Source organism: Tamandua tetradactyla, chromosome 5 (genome assembly GCF_023851605.1).
Source record: "Tamandua tetradactyla isolate mTamTet1 chromosome 5, mTamTet1.pri, whole genome shotgun sequence".
Lineage (NCBI taxonomy): Eukaryota > Metazoa > Chordata > Mammalia > Pilosa > Myrmecophagidae > Tamandua > Tamandua tetradactyla.
The window spans coordinates 136,512,232-136,535,775 of record NC_135331.1 but is presented as its reverse complement, the minus strand read 5'-3'; the positions used below and the strand labels follow the sequence as shown (position 1 = coordinate 136,535,775).

The 23,544-nt window shown below is 36.7% G+C and overlaps 1 protein-coding gene across 10 annotated transcripts in view; it reads right to left on the bottom strand.

The window, feature by feature from the left end:
- Positions 1–23,544, bottom strand: part of LOC143684891 (dual specificity protein kinase TTK) — a 99,302-nt gene that overhangs the window by 59,531 nt on the left and 16,227 nt on the right. For 8 of the 10 annotated variants that reach the window (XR_013176240.1, XR_013176239.1, XR_013176238.1 and 5 more), the window contains 3 exons: positions 22,580–22,728; positions 19,376–19,512; positions 17,361–17,487 (listed from right to left, as the gene is read on the bottom strand). Coding sequence is in view for 7 of the 10 variants with exons in the window: in XM_077162303.1 (XP_077018418.1) it covers positions 17,361–17,487; positions 19,376–19,512; positions 22,580–22,728 (413 nt within the window). In the remaining 3 variants the exon portion in view is untranslated. The remainder of the gene's footprint in view (positions 1–17,360; positions 17,488–19,375; positions 19,513–22,579; positions 22,729–23,544) is intronic. The other 2 variants (XM_077162306.1, XM_077162307.1) reach the window with 2 other exon arrangements.

Sequence of the window (23,544 nt, the reverse complement as noted above, 5' to 3'; positions counted from 1 at the left end):
ATTGTATCCCAAAGCACAAGGATATATGTTCTTCTTTAGTGCTCATGGAACATTTTGCAGGATAGATCATACAGTAGGGCACAAAACAGGTCTTTATAAATGTAAAAACACTGAAAATTATTCAAAGCACTTTCTCTGATCACAACAGGATGAACCTGGATCTCAATAGCCAGCAAAGAATGAGAACATTCACAAATACATGCAGATTAAAAAATGCAGTCTTAAACAACCAGTGGGTCAAAGAAGAAATTGCTAGAGAAATCCATAGCTATCTGGAGACAAATAAAAATGAGAATACACTCGTTAGAACTTATGGGATGCTGTAAAGGCTGTGCTGAGAGGGAAATATAATGCCATAAATGCCTATACTAAAAAATAAGAAGGAGTAAAAAAATCAAAGACTTAACTGCTCACAGAGGAACTTGAGAAGGAACAGCAAAATAACCCCAAAGCAAATAGAAGAAGAGAAATAACAAAGATTAAAGCAGAGATAAATGAATGGGAGAACAAAAAACAACAGAATCAATAAAACCAAAAGTTGGTTCTTTGAGAAAATCAATAAAATTGATGGGCCACTGACGGCAGGACCAGCGCCTCAGACATACCAGTTCATTCTTGAGAATCCTCTACTCTCATCTGTCCTCATGGATGAACTTCAGGATGTTCAACTCACAGAGATCAAACCACTTCTAAATGATAAGAATGGTACACGAAACTTCCAGGACTTTGACTGACATGCTTAAAAATGGTCTGGGACTTCCGGAGAAGATGGCGGCTTAGTAAGACGTGCGGGTCTTAGTTCCTCCTCCAGAACAGCAACTAAAGAAACAGAAACAATACGAAACAGCTCCCGGAGCCACGACAGAGACCAAAAAGACAGCGTACTCCATTCTGGAACGGCTGAATGGGCAGGGAGAATCCGCTGCGGTGAGATACCCAAGGGGTGTGCGTTTTCCAGGCCGGGGCGGCTGGCGACTGGGGTCCCCTCCACGCACGTGGCTCCCCGGTCTGACTGGGAACGTTGGATAGCGGGGCCCTCCTACCACGCTTGGCATCTCGGGCCAGCTGGGCAATTTGGACCGGCATTCCCCCAAGCCGCGGCAGCCGGCGACCCCCCCTCCACGCGCGGTTTCCCGGGCCGACTGCGACATTCAGATTGGCAAGTTAAAGGAGCCACAGCATCTTCTACTGGTGGGACCCGCAGACAGACGAGCGCCACCTACTGGGCAGGAAAAGAAAAACAGAGCCCAGAGATTTCACAGAAAAACCTTTCAACCAGCCGGGTCGCACACCCGGGGAAATCTGATCAAATGCCCAGACACCAGCAGAAAATAATGCATGACGCTCGGAAAATTGAAGATATGGCCCAGTCAAAGGAACAAACCAATAGTTCAAATGAGATACAGGAGCTGAGACAACTAATGCTGAATATACGAACAGAAATGGAAAAACTCTTCAAAAACCAAATCAATAAATTGAGGGAGGACATGAAGAAGACATGGGAGACTTCCTGGAAGATGGCGGCTTAGTAAGACGCGCGGATCTTAGTTTCTTCTCCAGGACACCTACTAGGGGAGTAGAAACGATACAGAAAGCGCCCAAAGCCACAACAGAGATAAAAAAGACAGCGTACCCCATCCTGGAACGGCTGGCTGGCTGAGAGAAGCAGCTCGGGTGAGATCGCCGAGGCGCGCGGGCCTTACCGGGCGGGGCGGGAAGCGGCGGGAGTTACTCCCTTCCCCCTTCCCGGGCCGGCTGGGAGAATTGGAGAGGCGGTCCCCTGAAACCAAGGCGACTGGCGCCCACACCACGCGCAGCCCCCGGACCAACTGAGAGAATTGGATCGGAAATCCCCAGCCCGCGGAGAACAGTGACGGGTGGGGGAGGCCCCTTCCAAACCCGTGACTCCCGGGGAACGTGCACTCTCTCGGGCGGGCCGCTGCCGCTGGCGCCCTCCCACCACGCTTGTTGCTCAGGGCCGACTAGGAAATTCGGACGGGCTCTTTCCCTGGCTGCGGCGACCAGCAACCCTCCCTGCGTTCGGACCGAGGGCCGGCTCAAGCCGCTTCGGCTAGCGAACCCCCAGGACGGCGAGAGTTTTCCAAAGTTTAAGGTCCCACAGCACCTTTTACTGGTGGGACCCGCAGACAAACGTGTGCCACGAGCGCCACCTACTGGGCAGGATAAGAAAAACAGAACCCAGAGATTTCATAGAAAAATATTACAACCTTGCTGGGTCCAACACCAAGAGAAATCTGAATAAATGCCCAGACGCCAGCAGCAGAAGATAACTGTCCACGCTCAAAAGATTGAGAATATGGCTCAGTCAAAGGAACAAACCAATAGCTCAAATGAGACACAAGAGCTGAGACAACTAATGCTGAATATACAAACAGAAATGGAAAACCTCTTCAAAAATGAAATCGATAAATTGAGGGAGGACATGAAGAGGACATGGGCTGAACATAAAGAAGAAATAGAAAAACTGAAAAAACAAATCGCAGAACTTATGGAAGTGAAGGATAAAGTAGCAAACATAGAAAAAATAATGGATAGCTACAATGATAGATTTAAAGAGACAGAAGATAGAATTAGTGATTTGGAGGATGGAACATCTGAATTCCAAAAAGAAACAGAAACTATCGGGAAAAGAATGGAAAAATTTGAACAGGGTATCAGGGAACTCAAGGACAATATGAACCGCACAAATATACGTGTTGTGGGTGTCCCAGAAGGAGAAGAGAAGGGAAAAGGAGGAGAAAAACTAATGGAAGAAATTTTCACTGAAAATTTCCCAACTCTTATGAAAGACCTAAAATTACAGATCCAAGAAGTGCAGCGCACCCCAAAGAGATTAGACCCAAATAGGCGTTCTCCAAGACACTACTAGTTAGAATGTCAGAGATCAAAGAGAAAGAGAAGATCTTGAAAGCAGCAAGAGAAAAACAATCCATTACATACAAGGGAAACCCAATAAGACTTTGTGTAGATTTCTCAGCAGAAACCATGGAAGCTAGAAGACAGTGGGATGATATATTTAAAATACTAAAAGAGAAAAACTGCCAACCAAGACTCCTATATCCAGCAAAATTATCCTTCAAAAATGAGGGAGAAATTAAAACATTCTCAGACAAAAAGTCACTGAAAGAATTTGTGACCAAGAGACCAGCTCTGCAAGAAATACTAAAGGGAGCACTAGAGTCAGATACAAAAAGACAGAAGAGAGAGATATGGAAAAGAGTGTAGAAAGAAGGAAAATCAGATATGATATATATAATACAAAAGGCAAAATGTTAGAGGAAAATATTATCCAAACAGTAATAACACTAAATGTCAATGGACTGAATTCCCCAATCAAAAGACATAGATTGGCAGAATGGATTAAAAAACAGGATCCTTCTATATGCTGTCTACAGGAAACACATCTTAGACCCAAAGATAAACATAGGCTGAAAGTGAAAGGTTGGGAAAAGATATTTCATGCAAATAACAACCAGAAAAGAGCAGGAGTGGCTATACTAATATCCAACAAATTAGACTTCAAATGTAAAACAGTTAAAAGAGACAAAGAAGGACACTATATACTAATAAAAGGAACAATTAAACAAGAAGACATAACAATCATAAATATTTACGCACCGAATCAGAATGCCCCAAAATACGTGAGGAATATACTGCAAACACTGAAAAGGGAAATAGACTCATATACCATAATAGTTGGAGACTTCAACTCACCACTCTCATCAAGGGACAGAACATCTAGACAGAGGATCAACAAAGAAATAGAGAATCTGAATATTACTATAAATGAACTAGACTTAATAGACATTTATAGGACATTACATCCCACAACAGCAGGATACACCTTTTTCTCAAGTGCTCATGGATCATTCTCAAAGATAGACCATATGCTGGGTCACAAAGCAAGTCTTAACAAATTTAAAAAGATTGAAATCTTACACAACACTTTCTCGGACCATAAAGGAATGATGTTGGAAATCAATAATAGGCAGAGTGCCAGAAAATTCACAAATACGTGGAGGCTCAACAACACACTCCTAAACAACGACTGGGTCAAAGAAGAAATTGCAAGAGAAATTAGCAAATACCTCGAGGCGAATGAAAATGAAAACACAACATATCAAAACTTATGGGACGCAGCAAAGGCAGTGCTAAGAGGGAAATTTATTGCTCTAAATGCCTATATCAGAAAAGAAGAAAAGGCAAAAATTCAGGAATTAACTATCCATTTGGAAGAACTGGAGAACGAACAGCAAGCTAACCCCAAAGCAAGCAAAAGGAAAGAAATAACAAAGATTAGAGCACAAATAAATGAAATTGAAAACATGAAAACAATAGAGAAAATCAATAAGGCCAGAAGTTGGTTCTATGAGAAAATCAATAAGATTGATGGGCCCTTAGCAAGATTGACAAAAAGAAGAAGAGAGAGGATGCAAATAAATAAGATCAGAAATGGAAGAGGAGACATAACTACTGACCTCACAGAAATAAAGGAGGTAATAACAGGATACTATGAACAACTTTACGCTAATAAATACAACAATTTAGAGGAAATGGACGGGTTCCTGGAAAGACATGAACAACCAACTTTGACTCAAGAAGACATAGATGACCTCAACAAACCAATCACAAGTAAAGAAATTGAATTAGTCATTCAAAAGCTTCCTAAAAAGAAAAGTCCAGGACCAGATGGCTTCACATGTGAATTCTACCAAACGTTCCAGAAAGAATTAGTACCAATTCTCTTCAAACTCTTCAAAAAAATCGAAGTGGAGGGAAAACTACCTAATTCATTCTATGAAGCCAACATCACCCTCATACCAAAACCAGGCAAAGATATTACAAAAGAAGAAAACTACAGACCAATCTCTCTAATGAATACAGATGCAAAAATCCTCAATAAAATTCTAGCAAATCGTATCCAACAACACATTAAAAGAATTATACATCATGACCAAGTAGGATTCATCCCAGGTATGCAAGGATGGTTCAACATAAGAAAATCAATTAATGTAATACACCATATCAACAAATCAAAGCAGAAAAATCACATGATCATCTCAATTGATGCAGAGAAGGCATTCGACAAGATTCAACATCCTTTCCTGTTGAAAACACTTCAAAACATAGGAATACAAGGGAACTTCCTTAAAATGATAGAGGGAATATATGAAAAACCCACAGCTAATATCATCCTCAATGGGGAAAAATTGAAAACTTTCCCCCTAAGATCAGGAACAAGACAAGGATGTCCACTATCACCACTATTATTCAACATTGTGTTGGAGGTTCTAGCCAGAGCAATTAGACAAGAAAAAGAAATACAAGGCATCAAAATTGGAAAGGAAGAAGTAAAACTATCACTGTTTGCAGACGATATGATACTATACGTCGAAAACCCGGAAAAATCCACAACAAAACTACTAGAGCTAATAAATGAGTACAGCAAAGTAGCAGGTTACAAGATCAACATTCAAAAATCTGTACCATTTCTATACACTAGTAAGGAACAAGCTGAGGGGGAAATCAAGAAACGAATCCCATTTACAATTGCAACTAAAAGAATAAAATACCTAGGAATAAATTTAACTAAAGAGACAAAAAACCTATATAAAGAAAACTACAAAAAACTGCTAAAAGAAATCACAGAAGACCTAAATAGATGGAAGGGCATACCGTGTTCATGGATTGGAAGACTAAATATAGTTAAGATGTCAATCCTACCTAAATTGATTTACAGATTCAATGCAATACCAATCAAAATCCCAACAACTTATTTTTCAGAAATAGAAAAACCAATAAGCAAATTTATCTGGAAGGGCAGGGTGCCCCGAATTGCTAAAAACATCTTGAAGAAAAAAAACGAAGCTGGAGGTCTCGTGCTGCCTGACTTTAAGGCATATTATGAAGCCACAGTGGTCAAAACAGCATGGTATTGGCATAAAGATAGATATATCGACCAATGGAATCGAATAGAGTGCTCAGATATAGACCCTCTCATCTATGGACATTTGATCTTTGATAAGGCAGTCAAGCCAACTCACCTGGGACAGAACAGTCTCTTCAATAAATGGTGCCTAGAGAACTGGATATCCATATGCAAAAGAATGAAAGAAGACCCATCTCTCACACCCTATACAAAAGTTAACTCAAAATGGATCAAAGATCTAAACATTAGGTCTAAGACCATAAAACAGTTAGAGGAAAATGTAGGGAGATATCTTATGGATCTTACAACTGGAGGCGGTTTTATGGACCTTAAACCTAAAGCAAGAGCACTGAAGAAGGAAATAAATAAATGGGAACTCCTCAAAATTAAACACTTTTGTGCATCAAAGAACTTCATCAAGAAAGTAGAAAGACAGCCTTCACAATGGGAGACAATATTTGGAAATGATATATCAGATAAAGGTCTAGTATCCAGAATTTATAAAGAGATTGTTCATCTCAACAACAAAAAGACAGCCAACCCAATTACAAAATGGGAAAAAGACTTGAACAGACACCTCTCAGAAGAGGAAATACGGATGGCCAAGAGGCACATGAAGAGATGCTCAATGTCCCTGGCCATTAGAGAAATGCAAATCAAAACCACAATGAGATATCATCTCACACCCACCAGAATGGCCATTATCAACAAAACAGAAAATGACAAGTGCTGGAGAGGATGCGGAGAAAGAGGCACACTTATCCACTGTTGGTGGGAATGTCAAAGGGTGCAACCACTGTGGAAGGCAGTTCGGCGGTTCCTCAAAAAGCTGAATATAGAATTGCCATACGACCCAGCAATACCATTGCTAGGTATCTACTCAAAGGACTTAAGGGCAAAGACACAAACGGACATTTGCACACCAATGTTTATAGCAGCATTATTTACAATTGCAAAGAGATGGAAACAGCCAAAATCTCCATCAACAGAAGAGTGGCTAAACAAACTTTGGTATATACATACGATGGAATATTATGCAGCTTTAAGACAAGATAAACTTATGAACCATGTAATAACATGGATGGACCTAGAGAATATTATGCTGAGTGAATCCAGCCAAAAACTAAAGGACAAATACTGTATGGTCCCACTGATGTGAACGGACATTCGAGAATAAACTTGAAATATGTCATTGGTAACAGAGTTCAGCAGGAGTTAGAAACAGGGTAAGACAATGGGTAATTGAAGCTGAAGGGATACAGACTGTGCAACAGGACTAGATACAAAAACTCAAAAATGGACAACACAATAATACCTAATTGTAAAGTAATCATGTTAAAACACTGAATGAAGCTGCATCTGAGCTATAGGTTTTTGTTTTGTTTTGTGTTGTTTTGTTTTGATTTTACTATTATTTCTTTTATTTTTTTCTCTATATTAACATTCTATATCTTTTTCGGTTATGTTGCTAGTTCTTCTAAACCAATGCAAATGTACTAAGAAATGATGATCATGCAGCTATGTGATGATGTTAAGAATTAATGATTGCATGTGTAGAATGGTATGATCTCTAAATGTTGGGTTAATTTCTTTTTTTCCGTTAATTAAAAAAAAAAAAAAAAGAGAAGGGATAATTGGAGATGAAGGGATACAGACTGTACAACGGGACTGGATATAAAAACTCAGAAATGGACAGCACAATACTACCCAATTGTAATGCAATTATGTTAAAACACTGAATGAAGCTGCATGTGAGGTATAGGTTTTTTGTTTGTTTTTTTTGTTTTTTTTTTCTTTCTATTATTGTTTTAATTCTTATTCTGTTGTCTTTTTATTTCTTTTTCTAAATCGATGCAAATGTACTAAGAAATGATGAATATGCAACTATGTGATGTTATTAAGAATTACTGATTGTACATGTAGATTGGAATGATTTCTAATTGTTTTGTTAATTCTTTTTTTAATTAATAAAAAAAAAAAAAAGAAAAAAAAAAGAAGACATGGGCTGAACAAAAAGAAGAAATAGAAAATCTGAAAAAACAAATCACAGAACTTATGGGAGTGAAGGACAAAGAAGAAAAAATGGAAAAAACGATGGATACCTACAATGGTAGATCTAAAGAGACAGAAGCTACAATTAGTGAACTGGAGGATGGAACATCTGAATTCCAAAAAGAAACAGAAACTATAGGGAAAAGAATGGAAAAACTTGAGCAGGGGATCAGGGAACTGAATGACAATATGAAACGCACAAATATACGTGTTGTGGGTGTCCCAGAAGGAGAAGAGAAGGGAAAAGGAGGAGAAACACTAATGGAAGAAATTATCACTGAAAATTTCCCAACTCTTATGAAAGACCTAAAATTACAGATCCAAGAAGTGCAGCGCACCCCAAAGAGAATAGACCCAAATAGGCGTTCTCCAAGACACTTACTAGTTAGAATGTCAGAGGTCAAAGAGAAAGAGAGGATCTTGAAAGCAGCAAGAGAAAAACAATCTGTCACATACAAGGGAAACCCAATAAGACTATGTGTAGATTTCTCAGAAGAAACCATGGAAGCTAGAAGACAGTGGGATGATATATTTAAATTACTAAAAGAGAAAAACTGCCAACCAAGACTTCTGTATCCAGCAAAACTGTCCTTCAAAAATGAAGGAGAAATTAAAACATTCTCAGACAAAAAGTCACTGAGAGAATTTGTGACCAAGAGACCGGCTCTGCAAGAAATACTAAAGGGAGCACTAGAGTCAGATACGAAAAGACAGAAGAGAGAGGTATGGAGTAAAGTGTAGAAAGAAGGAAAATCAGATATGATATATATAATACAAAAGGCAAAATGGTAGAGGAAAATATTATCCAAACAGTAATAACACTAAAAGTTAATGGACTAAATTTCCCAATCAAAAGACATAGACTGGCAGAATGGATTACGACCCAGCAATACCACTGCTAGGTATCTACTCAAAGGACTTAAGGGCAAAGACACAGACGGACATTTGCACACCAGTGTTTATAGCAGCATTATCTACAATTGCAAAGAGATGGAAACAGCCAAAATGTCCATCAACAGACGAGTGGCTAAACAAACTGTGGCGTATACCTACAATGGAATATTATGCAGCTTTAAGACAGACTAAACTTATGAAGCATGTAATAACATGGATGGACCTAGAGAACATTATGCTGAGTGAGTCTAGCCAAAAACTAAAGGACAAATACTGTATGGTCCCACTGATGTGAACCGACATTCGAGAATCAGCTTGGAATATATCATTGGTAACAGAGACCAGCAGGAGTTAGAAACAGGGTAAGATAATGGGTAATTGGAGCTGAAGGGATACAGACTGTGCAACAGGACTAGATACAAAAACTCAAAAATGGACAGCACAATAATACCTAAGTGTAATGTAACTATGTTGGAACACTGAATGAAGCTGCACCTGAAATATAGTTTTTTGTTTGTTTGTTTGTTTGTTCGTATCTTTTGTTTTTGTTTTTTTCTTTTTCCTTTTATATATATATATATATATTTTTTATTAGTATTATTATTTTAATTCCCTTCTCTATATTAACATTCTATATCTTTTTCTGCTGTTTTGCTAGTTCTTTTCCTAAATCGATGCAAATGTACTAAGAAATGATGATCATACATCTATGTGATGATACTAAGAATTACTGAGTGCATGTATAGAATGGAATGATTTCTAAATGTTGTGTTAATTTCTTTTCTTTTTTTTGATTAATAAAAAAAATTTAAAAAAAAAAATTGATGGGCCACTAGCAAGACAGACAAAGGAAAAAAGAGAGAGGATGCAAATAAAATTAGAAATGAGAAGGGGTGCGTTACTACTGACCCTGAAGAAAGAATAGAAATCATAAGAGGATACTATGAAAAACTATATGCCAACAAATTAGACAACTTAGATGAAATAGACAAATTCCTGGAAACACACAAACAAGTCATACTGTCTCAGGAAGAAATAGAAGATGTCAACAAACCAATCACAAGTAAAGAGATTCAATCAGTCATCAATAATCTTCCTACAAAGAAAAGACCAGGGCCAGATGGCTTCAAAAGGGAAATTTGATCAAACATTTCAAAAAGAACTAACACCAATCCTGCTAAAATTTTCGAAAAAAATTGACGAAAAAGGAATTCTACCTAACTCATTTTACGAAGGTAATAACATTTTAATAACAAAACCAGGGAAAGATGCTGTAAGAAAGGAAAACTACAGACCAATCTCCCTAATGAACATAGATGCAAAAATTCTCAACAAAATATTAGCAAATCGAATCCAACAATACATTGAAAGAATTATACACCACGACCAACTGGGGTTTATACAAGGAATGCAAGGATGGTTCAACACAAGAATCTCAATCAATGTAACACAGTACATTAGCAAATCGAAAGGGAAAAATCACATGATCATCTCGCTTGATGCTGAAAATTTATTTGACAAAATTCTGATTAAAACACTCCAAAAGAGGGCGGGCCACGGTGGCTCAGCAGGCAGGAATGCTTGCCTGCGATGCCAGAGAACCCGGGTTTGACTCCCGGTGCCTGCCCATGTAAAAAAAAAAGCATTCCGAAAGATAGAAATCAAAGGTAACTACCTCAATATAATAAAGGGAATATATATAAAAAAATGATAGCCAGCATCATAGTCAATGGAGAGAGACTGAAAGCTTTTCCCCAAAGATCATGAACAAGAGACGGATGCCCACTGTCACCACTATTATTCAACATTGTGCTAGAAGTTCTAGCTAGAGCAATCAGGCAGGACAAAGACATAAAAAGCATCCAAATTGGAGAAAAAGAAATTAAAGTTTCATTATTTGTGGATGACATGACATTATACTTGAAAGATCCTGAGTAATCTACAGCAAAGTTGCTTGAGCTAATGAACAAATTCTGCAACGTGGCACGATATAAAATTAAAGTGCAAAAATCAGTAATGTTTCTACACACAAGCAATGTCCTAACTGAGGAGTCATTTAAGGAAAAATTTCCATTCAAAATAGCAGATAAAAGAATCAAGTACTTAGGAATGAACTTAACTAGGGACATAAAGGGTATGTACACAGACAACTATATAACATTGTTAAAAGAAATCAAAGATCTAAATAGGTGGAAAGACATTCCCCACTCATGGAAAGGAAGGTTAAATATAGTTAAGATGTCAGTTCTATTCAAATTGATCTACAGTGATGGTGGTGATGAATACACAACTATGTGATGATAATGTGAGTTACTGTTTATATACCAAGAATGGAATGATCACATGGTAATAATGTTCATGTTTATATGCTGTTATGTTTAAAATGAAAAAAAAAGAGAAAGAAAAGACTCCTGGAGTTTGAACTGTCACTGGAGTAGAACGTGGACACCAGAGTCCTGAGCAACCCCAGCAGCCACTTGCCCAGCTACCCTCTCAGACCCAGGAGCCTCCACTGCCACGCCAGCAAACACATCATCACGCAACCCTGAGTGGCGAGGTGAGAGTATGGGTGCTGCAGCGCATGGAGAAGCAGTGATGGCTGCACATCAGCGGGATTTAAAAAGGGTACTGCAAGGAAGGTTTTGGGAACAGTTAAATAGCTCGATGTAAGAAATGGAAATTGTTTAGGAAGAAGGAAAACGTGTTTACACTATTAAGCACCTGAGGAAGCACCTTCGCAGTGTAGGAGGACTACACTGAGTTCGATATCGTTAAAGAAAGGAGAAAAGTTGGGGTTGTGGAGTCAGCAAGTGTTGGGGCCCTGGTGGAGTTCCCGTGCAAGGCAGTTAATATATCACAGATCGTAACCACTAGAGACAGCTATGTCTAAGGGATCCTGCACGCAATTTCCAGCAGAATTACCAGAACAGTGAGAGTGAGGAAAAGAATGGGGGATCAGGGAAAGTAGTCTAAATTCTGTAAGCCTCTGTAACTCTCTAATTAAAAATAAATAAATAAAAGATAAGTGACATTGGTGAGGATGTGGAGAGGTCAGTGCCCTGATGTCCTGCTGCTGGGAATGTAGAAGCGTGGAAAACCGTGATTTCTGGTGGTTGCACCAATGAATGCACTTAGAGTTGTTGTGTGGCTCTGTGCTTCTGCTTCTAGGTATATGCCCAAGAGAAATAAAAACACGTATTCACCCAAGCAACTAGAAGAAAAAATGAAAAATCGTGGAACTATAACCCATCCCAAGCTTTAAAACATGATCTATAACTACTTTCTATAACATGTTAAAATGTACTTGGAAATTTATTGTTTTTAATATATATGTTATATTTCACAATAAAACAAACAAAACAAACAAACAAAATTGATTTACAGATCAACACAGTACCAATCAAAATTCCAACAAACTACTTTGTAGACTTAGAAAAGCTAGCTACCAAATTCATCTGGAAGGGTAAGAGACCCCGCATAGCTAAAAGCATCTTAAAAAAGAATGAAGTGGGAGGATTATATACACTTCCTGTCTTTAAAATCTTTTATAAAGCCACAGTGGTCAAAACAGCATGGTACTGGCACAATATACAAGTATTGACCAATGGAATCGAACCAAGAGCATAGAAATAGACCACTGAATCAATAGTCAACTGATTTTTGACAAGTCCCCCAAATCTTCTGAACTAGGACAAAAAAGTCTTTTTAATAAATGGGCAGGGAGGAACTGGGTATCAATAGCCAAAACAATGAAGGAGGACCCCTATCTTACACCCTATACAAAAATTAACTCAAAGTGGATCAAACACCTAAATATAAGAACTAGCACCATAAAGTTTCTAGAAGAAAAGGTAGGGAAACATCTTCAAGACCTCTTACTAGGAGGTAGCTTCCTAAACTTTACACCCAGAGCACAAGCAACAAAAGAAAAGACAGATAAGTGGGATGGCCTCAAAATCAAATGTTTCTGAACCCCAAAAGACTGTCAAAAAGGTGAAGAAGCAGCCAACTTAATGGGAGAAAATATTTGGAAATCACATATCAGACAAAGGTTTGGTATCCTGCATACACCAAGAAATCATACAACTCAACAACAAAAGAACAAACAACCCAATTATAAAATGGGCTAAAGATATGAATAGAAATTTTTCTGAAGAGCAAATATAGATGGCTCAAAAGCACACAAAGATGTGTTCATTTTCATTGATTATAAGGGAAATGTCAAGACTACAATGAGATACCACCTCATACCTATAAAAATGGCTGCAATTAAACAAACAGGAAACTATAAATGTTGGATAGTATGTGGAAAAACTGGGAGACTTATGCACTGCTGGTTGGGAATGTATAACAGTGCAGTCACTATGGGAGACTGCTTGGAGGTTCCTTAGGAAACTAAATATCAAGTTGCTCTATGACCCAGCAATAGCACTACTTGGTATATAAAGAGAAGAGCTGAAAGCAATGACACAAACAGACATTTACACACTGCTGTTCATAGCAGCATTATTCACAAATGCCAAAAGATGGTAACAAACACCCATCAACAAGACAAGTAGATTTGTTATATACATACGGTGGAATATTAAGTAGCAGTAAGATGAAATGATGTCCAGAAGCACATGACAAGATGGATGAATCTTGAGGACATAATGCTGAGTGAAATTAGCCAAACATAAAAGAACAGAAACTATATTCCACTTTTATGACCAAGGAAAAGGTAAAATTGGAGGCTTATAATACAGAATATAGAGGACGCAGAGATACATAGAAGCTAGAGATGGGTGAACCGTTAGCTAATGAGGTTGAACTATAATGTAAAGGAATAGATAGAAGTGAAGGCAGTTCTCTAGTGGGTCTATAAGTAATACTACCAGACTGACGATGAATAAGATTGAAAGGGGCTATATAGACCTACATGTCCCATTGACTAACACTGAAAAATGAATTAGTTCTTGCAAGAACTACTTCAAAGGTACCATTCGTGTACAAAGAGTGTTTAAGTCCAGGGTACAGGGGGATAACTGCTATTGCATGCTATGGGCTGTTAAGAGGAAAATATCAGCACTACCACAGCAACAGTAGAGGTAAATAATAGGGGGAGGGATAAGAGTTAAGAGGAAGTTCATATTCCCTATTTGGTGAGGGTGTGTTTATTGGTTTTCTTTCTCTTGGGAACAATGAAATTATCTAAAATTGAGAGTGTTGATGGACTGGGGACTTTGGGCACTGTACATGATCCCTGATGAATGCAGGTGGCTGAAGGATGCACTGACTGAGAAGTAGATTGGCGAATGATGGTGTATTACTTATGAATGAATGTGCTTCTAGAAAAAAGAATGAAGTCATGAGGCAAGCAACGATGTGAACGAACATGTGGGACATTTGGTGAGGCAAAATAAGCCAGAAACAAAAGAACAATGGCATGGTCTCTTCTAGAAAATGCTTACAAGAAAATAAGAGCCTAGACTGTAAGCTTTTATAGCAGACACATTGAGTCTGAAGTGGTAATTACTATTTTTGGATTTAGAGAGGCTGTTTTATATATATCTGGGTAACCTGATATTTAGAGATAAGAATGAAGCTGATCAGGTTGGAGTTAAAGTAATTCAGAACATAGGGGTAAGGAAGACCATGTTTATATTTTAGAACCATAAATATTCTTTGAGACCAAAGGAAAAAAGTTCTATTTGGTCTGGCACAGAAGTTTTCTGTAGCACATAATCTAACTCACCCTATCTGTACAGCTCATTTGAATAATCGAAACATAGAGAGCCCAGAATAAGAAAGAGGTCCTTTAATCCTGTCCAGTTTAATATAATGCCTGGATGCATCCTAGAGTAAGATAATAAGCAGATAATAAAGCAGATAATAAAAAAGTATTGGCAAAGCCCCTTGAGGCAGGGGAGAAAAAATATGGAACTATTAAACTTTACCAGCAGGATATGATACTGTGTCAAATACAGGGACACATGGGTCAACAGGCTGAGCCCTTGATCTTGAGGCTTACTCTTGTGAAGTTTATATTGGTAGTGGAGATGCTTACCCTACCTGTAGGTATGCCTAAGAGTTTCTTCGGCAGGACCTCTTTTGTTGCTCAGATGTGGCCTCACTCTTTGTAATCCCAACTCTGCAAAGGAAATCATTGCCCTACCCCCCTACATGGAACATAACATCCAGGAGTGAAAGTCTCCCTGGCAACGTGGGAGATGACTCCCAGAGATGAATCTGGCCCTGACACCATGGGATCAACAATTCCATCCTGACCAAAAGGGGGGAAAGAAGTGTAATTAATAAAGTATCAGTGGCTTAGAGAGTTCAAATAGAGTTGAGAGGCTACTCTGGAGGCTGCTCTTACACAAGCTTCAGTTAGACATTGCTACTTATCATAACCCCAACCAGGACCATTCCAGCCAATCCTAAAGAACACTGAGGGCAATATATAAGATTCCACAAGGGTTCTATGCACTAGTGTAACTTTCCAGAAGACTACAACCTCCAGATGGGTCCCTGGATTAGATAAATCCTGAAACCTAGAGGGCCCAGCCTTTCCAGAACATCAGATAGTTTCATCACCCTACCACATATTAGTGACAGACCTTTGTAACATGAAAAAGTTAGAATGGCCATAATCCAAACATCCCTAAAGAGAGGGATAGAAAGATCAAAGGTGATGGTGGAGTTATACAGAGAAGATAGGATTTAACAAACGAGTATGATTGCTAAATCATTAAATTGATATCTCTTTTAGTCTCCAGTATCTTAGAGCAGCTAGAAGTGCAAACCTAAAATTGTGGGATTATAATCCACGCCAAACTCTGAAATATATTCTACAACTAATTGTGGTACTGTGCTTAGAAATTTATTGCTTTTTTGTACATATGTTATTTCTCACAAAAAAAAAAAAGAAAAAAGTTGATTGTGTTGATAAAAAAATAAATATTCAAGCCTTCTAGCCTCCTATATTCTGGAGCAGCTAATAGGAAAAATCTGAGAGGATCGTATGATAGCCCACGACAAACTCTGGGATCTGTCCTGTAACTACTTGAAGATTGCTTTGAAAACTATTGTTTTTTTATTTCTTTGTTTTGCATATATGTTATACCATACAATAAAAAAATTTGAAAGCATTAGCCTATGAAATATGTATTTTAAAATTTAATTTGTAACTTCATCAAGGCCTTCTCCCCTCTTTTTGCTTCCTCTCTTTACATTCCTAGTCCATCCTCCTCTCTGCAGCCTGCATTATCTTTTCCAAATGCAAAATCAAATCACATCTGTACCCTGCTCTAATCCCTTCCACAGCTTCCTATCCTTTGGGTAAAACTTGGACCCAGCAGAAATCAGTATCCTTCTCCTTCCTGGGCTCCAGCCACACGTTAACCTCTTTTCAGTTTCCTTCTGATACTGTTCTCTTCTGGAAGGCTCCCTACCAAACCTTTCAAACAGGGTCTGATACTAGTAATCACCCAACAAATATTTTTGAGTGAATGTAGATAAACCTATCCATCTTTTCCTTTTCCTTTATAATTTATTATATTGCCCAGTCCTCAAAAAACTATGAGTTCTTTCCATATTTATTATAACCTGTTATAACTAATTTATCACTGAATATATGTATTTAATATTTGTTGTTGTTTTGTGTTATTAACATAAGAAATACTGCTACATTTATTATTTACTAAGTACCAGGATCTTTTGCGAGAGTTAAATATGTATCAACTAATTGTTCTTCACAACAATTCTATGAGATAGGTAGCTTTATAATCTCCATTTTATAGATGATGAAATAAACCAGAGTTTAAATATCCTGCAAAAGATCATAAAGCTGTTAAGTAGTGGAGCCAAGATTCACACCCAGGAAGTCTGGCCGAGATTTAGTTGCCTCTCAGATAGCTATTAGGAACTAATTTTAGTTGCTGGTGTCAGAAAAATTAATTTTTCTCCAGATAGTAATAAATAAATGCCTCACCAACCAATGATTTTTTTTCTCATTTGTAATCACTTTATACTATACTCTAGTAGTATCTCATATTGCAATTCTAATATTCTTAAGCATTTATTTTTCAAACAGATTATATATTAAGCAGTCCATGAAATGAAGCTGCTTGCTATCAGCTGACTTAAATAGTTAAGTAGAATAAAAAGTGACCTAGTTCACAAGAGAAAACTTGTATTCAACTACTTAAACAGGAGTCTTTGGAATCCTGTTTAAGCAGTTGAATCTAATCTCATTCTTTAGTTAGTGAGAAAAACTCCATTAGCTGGTTCAATAACTTTGACCTCTCAGAGTCATGGGGCACATCTCATCAGCATATCAGGAAAGAGTTTTGCCTAATGGGAATAAGAATGGATAAGTCCATAACACCATTCCTAAAAACCAAATGCAATTAAAAGCAAACAAACAACAACAAAGAACAACTATTATACTTTAACATACCATCAAGAATAAAGCTTAACAAACCTGTAAATTTTGAAATGGAGTAGCTGGTATTTGCTGCTGTTGCTGCTGGAAACAGGTAGGTTGGCTATAAGGTGTTGATAACTGACAAGCAGCTGGAAACTCATTTTTTACAACTGGAGTTCTAAAACTACAAAAGAAAGGATTTTAATTTAAACACTAAACTTAAAAAAACAAGATTCTGGTTCAATTTCCCTATAATTTTTAAAGGTTGATAAAAACTTTAAAGTGCCACATCAAATAGAATCTAAGTCAGTTTTCATTATATAGCTGATATTTACTTTTTCTAGATACATCACCACCAAAATTTTATTTTGGGAAATTCTTTCTGAAAGTAATTTTTTATCCCAGGCAAAAAAATCTTTGTTGGTAAAAGAAAAATGATATTTAAAAATATAAGTATTGAGCCAAGAAAAAGGTCACCCTATGGCTGATTTTATGAATATTTTTTACACTGATTTTCTACAATAGCTATATTTGAAAGCCAGTCCCATTAGAGGAGTTTGGCATTTGTGCATTAATCTGTTCAGTTCACATTTGTGCTTTGTTTGTCTTACAGGCAACAGTCTATAACACTATCCTAAACAGCAAGTACAGTGCTTAGCATAAAGGAACAAATACCACAAAGAAAAACTGCATTACTATTTTAGTTAGCAATCACTTTAAAATAGTCTAAGTATAATAAAATGAGGCAATCTGTATTAAAAACTGCATTAAATAGGCAAGAGGCTACAACCTCTAAGGGCAGTTCTAACTAAAATTCAGATTGCATTATGAAAATGAAAAACAAAAAGCATGATGGACCCAAGTTATCTTCTAAGACATTTAAAAACTATAATCACCAGTTGAAAGTTATGATGTACCATATCCTTTATTTCCATTCTTTGAAATGTCATCAATTTTTTTTTTATTGTCCTTTGTGGCTATTTATTATCTTCAGATAAAGGCAAGAACAATAGGAACAAATATTACTTTAAAAAAAACAACTTGTTTTAACAAAAATAAAATTCAAAATTCCCAATTTTAACCATATTCAAGTGTATAATTCAGTGCAGTGGTATAAATATATTCACCATATTGCACTAATATCACCAATACCCATTATTCCTACTTTCCATTATCTCAAGTAGAAACTCTTCACCCATTAAGCTATAACTCTTCTCTTTCTGCCCTTGCCCCTCCCCCATTCCAGGTTCCTGCTACTCTATAAACTGCTCTGTTTCTATGATGTTTGATTCTTCTAGCTGTTTCATATAAGCAATATCATACAATATTTTGCCTTTTTGTGTCTGGCTTATTTTACTCATCATGAGGTCTTTAAGGTTTATCCATGTTGTGGCATGTATCAGAAGTTCATTCCTTTTCATGGCTGAATAGCATTCATTGCATGTATATACCACATTTTGTTTAGCCATTTATCTGCTAATGGACACCTGGGTTGCTTCCATCTTTTGGCTATTATGATTAACGATATTACAAACATTTGTGTTACAACTATCTGAGTCCCTGTTTTCCAATCTTTTGGGTAAACACCAAGAAGTAGGGTTGCTGGATCATATGGTAATTCTGTTTTCAACTCTCAGAGGAATCGCCAAACTGATTTCCACAGTGGCTGCACCATCCTGCAGTGCAACCAGTGCTGTAAAGGTCTTCTACTGAAATGTCATCAATTTGTTTCTGCAATATACCCCTGGTGTTTTCTGTCCTTTGGCACTGCCCATCCATTATCTCCTTTCAACCCTCATTCCCATCCACTCCAGTCTTACACCTTGGAACGCTCCAGGATTATGTGAACTACATAACTAATTTCTTCACAAAAATCCTTAAAATATGTTATTGTAGTCACCTTTTTCCCCCTGTTTTACAAATGAGAAACCTGATGTTGATAAACATAATATGAATTTGGCAAATTTTTAATGTAACAGCACAGGTTTCAACCTCAGATCTACTTGCTCCAAAGCCCATACTACTTCTATTTTACCACCCTGCTTCCCCAGTTAAGTGCCAAAAATAATTACCAGCTCATGTAATCATCTAAGGTATTGCTACTTGGGGTCTTACAAATAGATTTTGGATCAATCCATTTAGATGTTGATATTGGTGGTGACTGCTTTGAAATTGAAAAAACAGGTTGCTCAAAAGTGGTATGTTTCTGCTAAAGCAAAATGAAAAAACACTATGATTAGATTTTCAAAATACTCATTAGTTTATTTTACAAATAGTGTAACTTTTAAAAACAAATAAGAAATAAAAATTAGAAATTCAAAAGCATGATAAAAACAGATAAGCATATGTATTCAATAACTTTTTAGTGTTGCTCTTTACCGCAAATTTTGAAGCATAATGTATTTTGCTCAAACTGATTATGAATAGAGGGAAGGTGTACAATATTGTTTAGCAAAAGAGGCTCTAACATCCTCTTCTATCAGGGCTACTGTAACCAGATATTGAACTTTCACAATCTAAAGAAGTATTCTGTGTTTTTGAATATTAACCTTTCTTTAATCAATAATACTGCATTTTATACCTTTTATGTTCAAGGGAAAAGGTCAAATACTAATCATTTAGTAAAATTTGAAAATGCCATCAAGAGTCTTTCTTCCTGACCCAGAGCCTATGAAATTCATCTGGTAGAATCCGAAAACAATGACAAATGAACATTCTCTACAGCAAGAGTCTGTAAACTATAGCCCGCGGGTTGAATCCATTCTGCCACCTGTTTTCGTAAATAAAGTTTTATTGGAACACCATCATGCCCATATTTTTACGTATCTATGGCATTTTTCACACTTTAATAGCAGAGTTGAAAAGTTGCCACAGAAACAGTCTGGCTACAAAGCCTAAAATGTTTACTATCTAGCCCTTAACAGAAAAGTTTGCCAACCCCTGCCCTACAGCATTTCTACCAATAGACAACATTCTACTTGAACACTTTCAGTAACTGAGCACTCACTACTATAATGAGGTTCACTTCAATTTTGAGACATCTGTAGCTATTAGAAAGTATTTTCTAGTATTTAGATGAAATCAGTTTCTGTATTTTCAACCCACTGGTCCTCATTATGTTTTTGAGAAACACAATGGATGAATGTATTCTACTTTCTATATTTCAGTCTTTTAAGTTTTGAAGGGAGCTATCATGGCCCATAAATCTCTTCCATTTCACTCAAGACTTTCTCATATATATATATATATTAGTGTTCACAATATAACTAAAAATTATTATAATAAGATTACTGAGCAAAGAAAATGGAGAATATTTTGGTCAGAATGGGATGACTGCATTTGAGATTTTGCAAGTCAGAAGTGAATATACAAGAAGCAGTAGCTAAGGTGACAGTACAGAAATGGTCATGAAAGAAGAGGTCATGAACTTTCAGGTCAGGGTATAAGACTGGAATAGGGATATGGAAGCCCACAAAAATGATGACAGTTGTTGAGTTGATTTAGAGAGATGATAGTTATGAGTAAGAAATAGGATGGTATATCCAGAAAGTAAAGGAAGAGATTTTGCAACATCACTTATAACGTTATCAAGGTTAAACTTGTTGCAGCATGTATCAGTATTTCATTCCTTCTTATTATTGAATAATATTCCATTATATGCATGTACCACAATTTGTTTCCATTCATCCGTTGATGGATATTGCTGGGACATATGATAACTCCATGTTTAACCTTCTGTAGAACTGTCAGAATTTATGCCAAAGTGGCTATATTATTTTACATTCCCAATAGCAATGTATAAGGGTTCCAATTTATCCATATCCTCAACAACACTTGCTATTGCCTCCTTTTAATTATGGGCAGCCTAGTGAGTGTGAAGTGATAGCTCTCCATGGTTTTGATATGCATTTCCCTAATGATGCACAAAGTTTTGAGACCCCATACCATCCTATTGGTTTACAAGTTTCCAAAAGAAAAAAAGAGAAGCTTGTTTAACAAGATCCATGAGTCAATGTGCCAGGATCCTTATCATCTAACATTTGTTATCGGCTTCATTACTTAGATCAGGAATTCTCAAAGTGTGGTCCAGGAAACCCAGGGTGGGTGTGGTACCCAAGACCCTTTCAGGGACTCTGCAAGCTTAAAATTGTTTTCATAGTAATACTAAGACAATTGGCCATTTCATTTCATTCTCTCATGAGTATACAATGAAATTTTCCCAAGGTTACATGATATGTGATAATGACAATGACAAGATTGAATGTACAAACAGATATAAAAATCAAGTTTTCTGTGAACCATTAAAAGATTTCCCAAAAAAATATAAAACAATACCATTCTTCTCACACAATTTTTTGTTTTGAAAGATATTTTTCATAAAAATATATGCATAAGTTCACTTTTAATGGGTTTATTATTTTAATAATTAATAAATATTTGAAAATTTATTGGCTTCCCTTTTTAATATAGCAAATAGATAAATATAATCACCTAAATAAATGCTGTTTAGAGGCCTCAAAAATTTTTAAGAGCGTAAAGGAGCCTCAAGACCAAAATGTTTGAGAATCTCTGAGTTAGAATTTAAGGCCTTTACTATCCTCTCTACAAGTCACTGAAAAGAAGTAATGAAGAGAGATGGCCATGCACTGTAGGTATGGCTCTCCAGTAGCCCACTAGATCATTCCTTCTGAAATAGCCACTAACCACTAGGCATATCATTCAACCTATTACAAATTCACATACATCATCTAGTCTATATTTTTCTATTTTATCCATGAGGATGATCACAGAAATTTATCAAATTCTTTGGTAAGTATTACCCTAGCTCAGAGGTTAGCATTTATTTCTATAAAGGTAGGGACAGGAATCACTTCAGGCTTTGTCAGAGGGTCTCTGTTGCAACTAAACAACTCCACTGTTGTAGTACAAAAGCAGCCATAGACAGTAAGCAGATAATTGGGGGTGGTTTTTGTCCCAATAAAACTTTACTTACACAAATAGGAAGTAAACTAAATTTGATGTATAGGCTGTAGTTTGCAGACCCTGCACCAGTGATCAGCAATCGGCAAACAATATTAAAAATATCCTTTTAATAGAACATATGAATACTAAAGATTGCCATTTGGGAACGATTTTAAAAAATCCTTTAAAAAGACTATTCCATTAAATATGATGCAAAAGTATTTAATAAAGGAAACTACCCTTAACAAAATCATCTCACTTCAGAAATGAATTAAGAAGGTGGCAATGTTATACTTAAATAAAAAGAAAGTTACCTCTGTATCGCCCTTTCGAGTTACCTCTGAAATCTGCCACTGATTTGAAGATGCAACAGGATTTTGGTGTACACATTCTGACTTTCTCTTAGATTGCCATTGTTTCTGGTCACTTTCTGAAAACTTTGGTTCTTCACGATCTTTAGTTTCTGAAATAATACTTGTATGTTGTTATTAAAAGGCAAGAGTATTGGATAATAACAAAACTAAGACTAAATAATAGAACATGTTATAATAAATATTAGCATCTTGCTCTTAAAAACTAAGAAAAAAATAAGAATTTAAGACAGCTGACAATTTGCTTTTAGCAAGCTAATTTTATGAAGTTGCAATATAACCACCTTCTTAGTTTTTTCCTTTATTAGAGAAGTTGTGAGTTTACAGAATAAGTGTGCATAAAATACAGGATTCCCAAATATTACCCTATTACTAATATCTTGCGTTGGTGAGGAACATTTGTTACGATGGATGAAAGCACATTTTTATTTACTATATTTATTATTTATTATTTCATATCAGTGAGATGATTCAATCTTTGTCCTTTTGAATCTGCCTTATTTCACTCAACTTAATGCCTTTAAGGTTCATCCATATTATCCCATGTATCAGAGCTTCATTCCTTTTATACAGATGAAAAAATATTCTATTGCATATATAAACCACGCTTTATTTATTCATTCACTGGTTGATGAGCATTTGGTTTTTTACATCTTTTGGCAATTGTGAATCACACTGCTATGATCAGTGCACAAATAGCTGTTTGAGTCTCTGCCTTCAATTTTTTATGGGTGTATAAAAGTAGTGGGATTGCCAGGTCATAGTATAATTATATACTTACCTTTACTTATCTTTCTGAAGAACTGCCAAACTGTCTTCCAAGGTAGCTGCACCATTTTATATTGCCACCAGCAATGAATAAGTATCCCTACTTCTTCAGATCCTCTCCAACACTTGTAATTACCTGT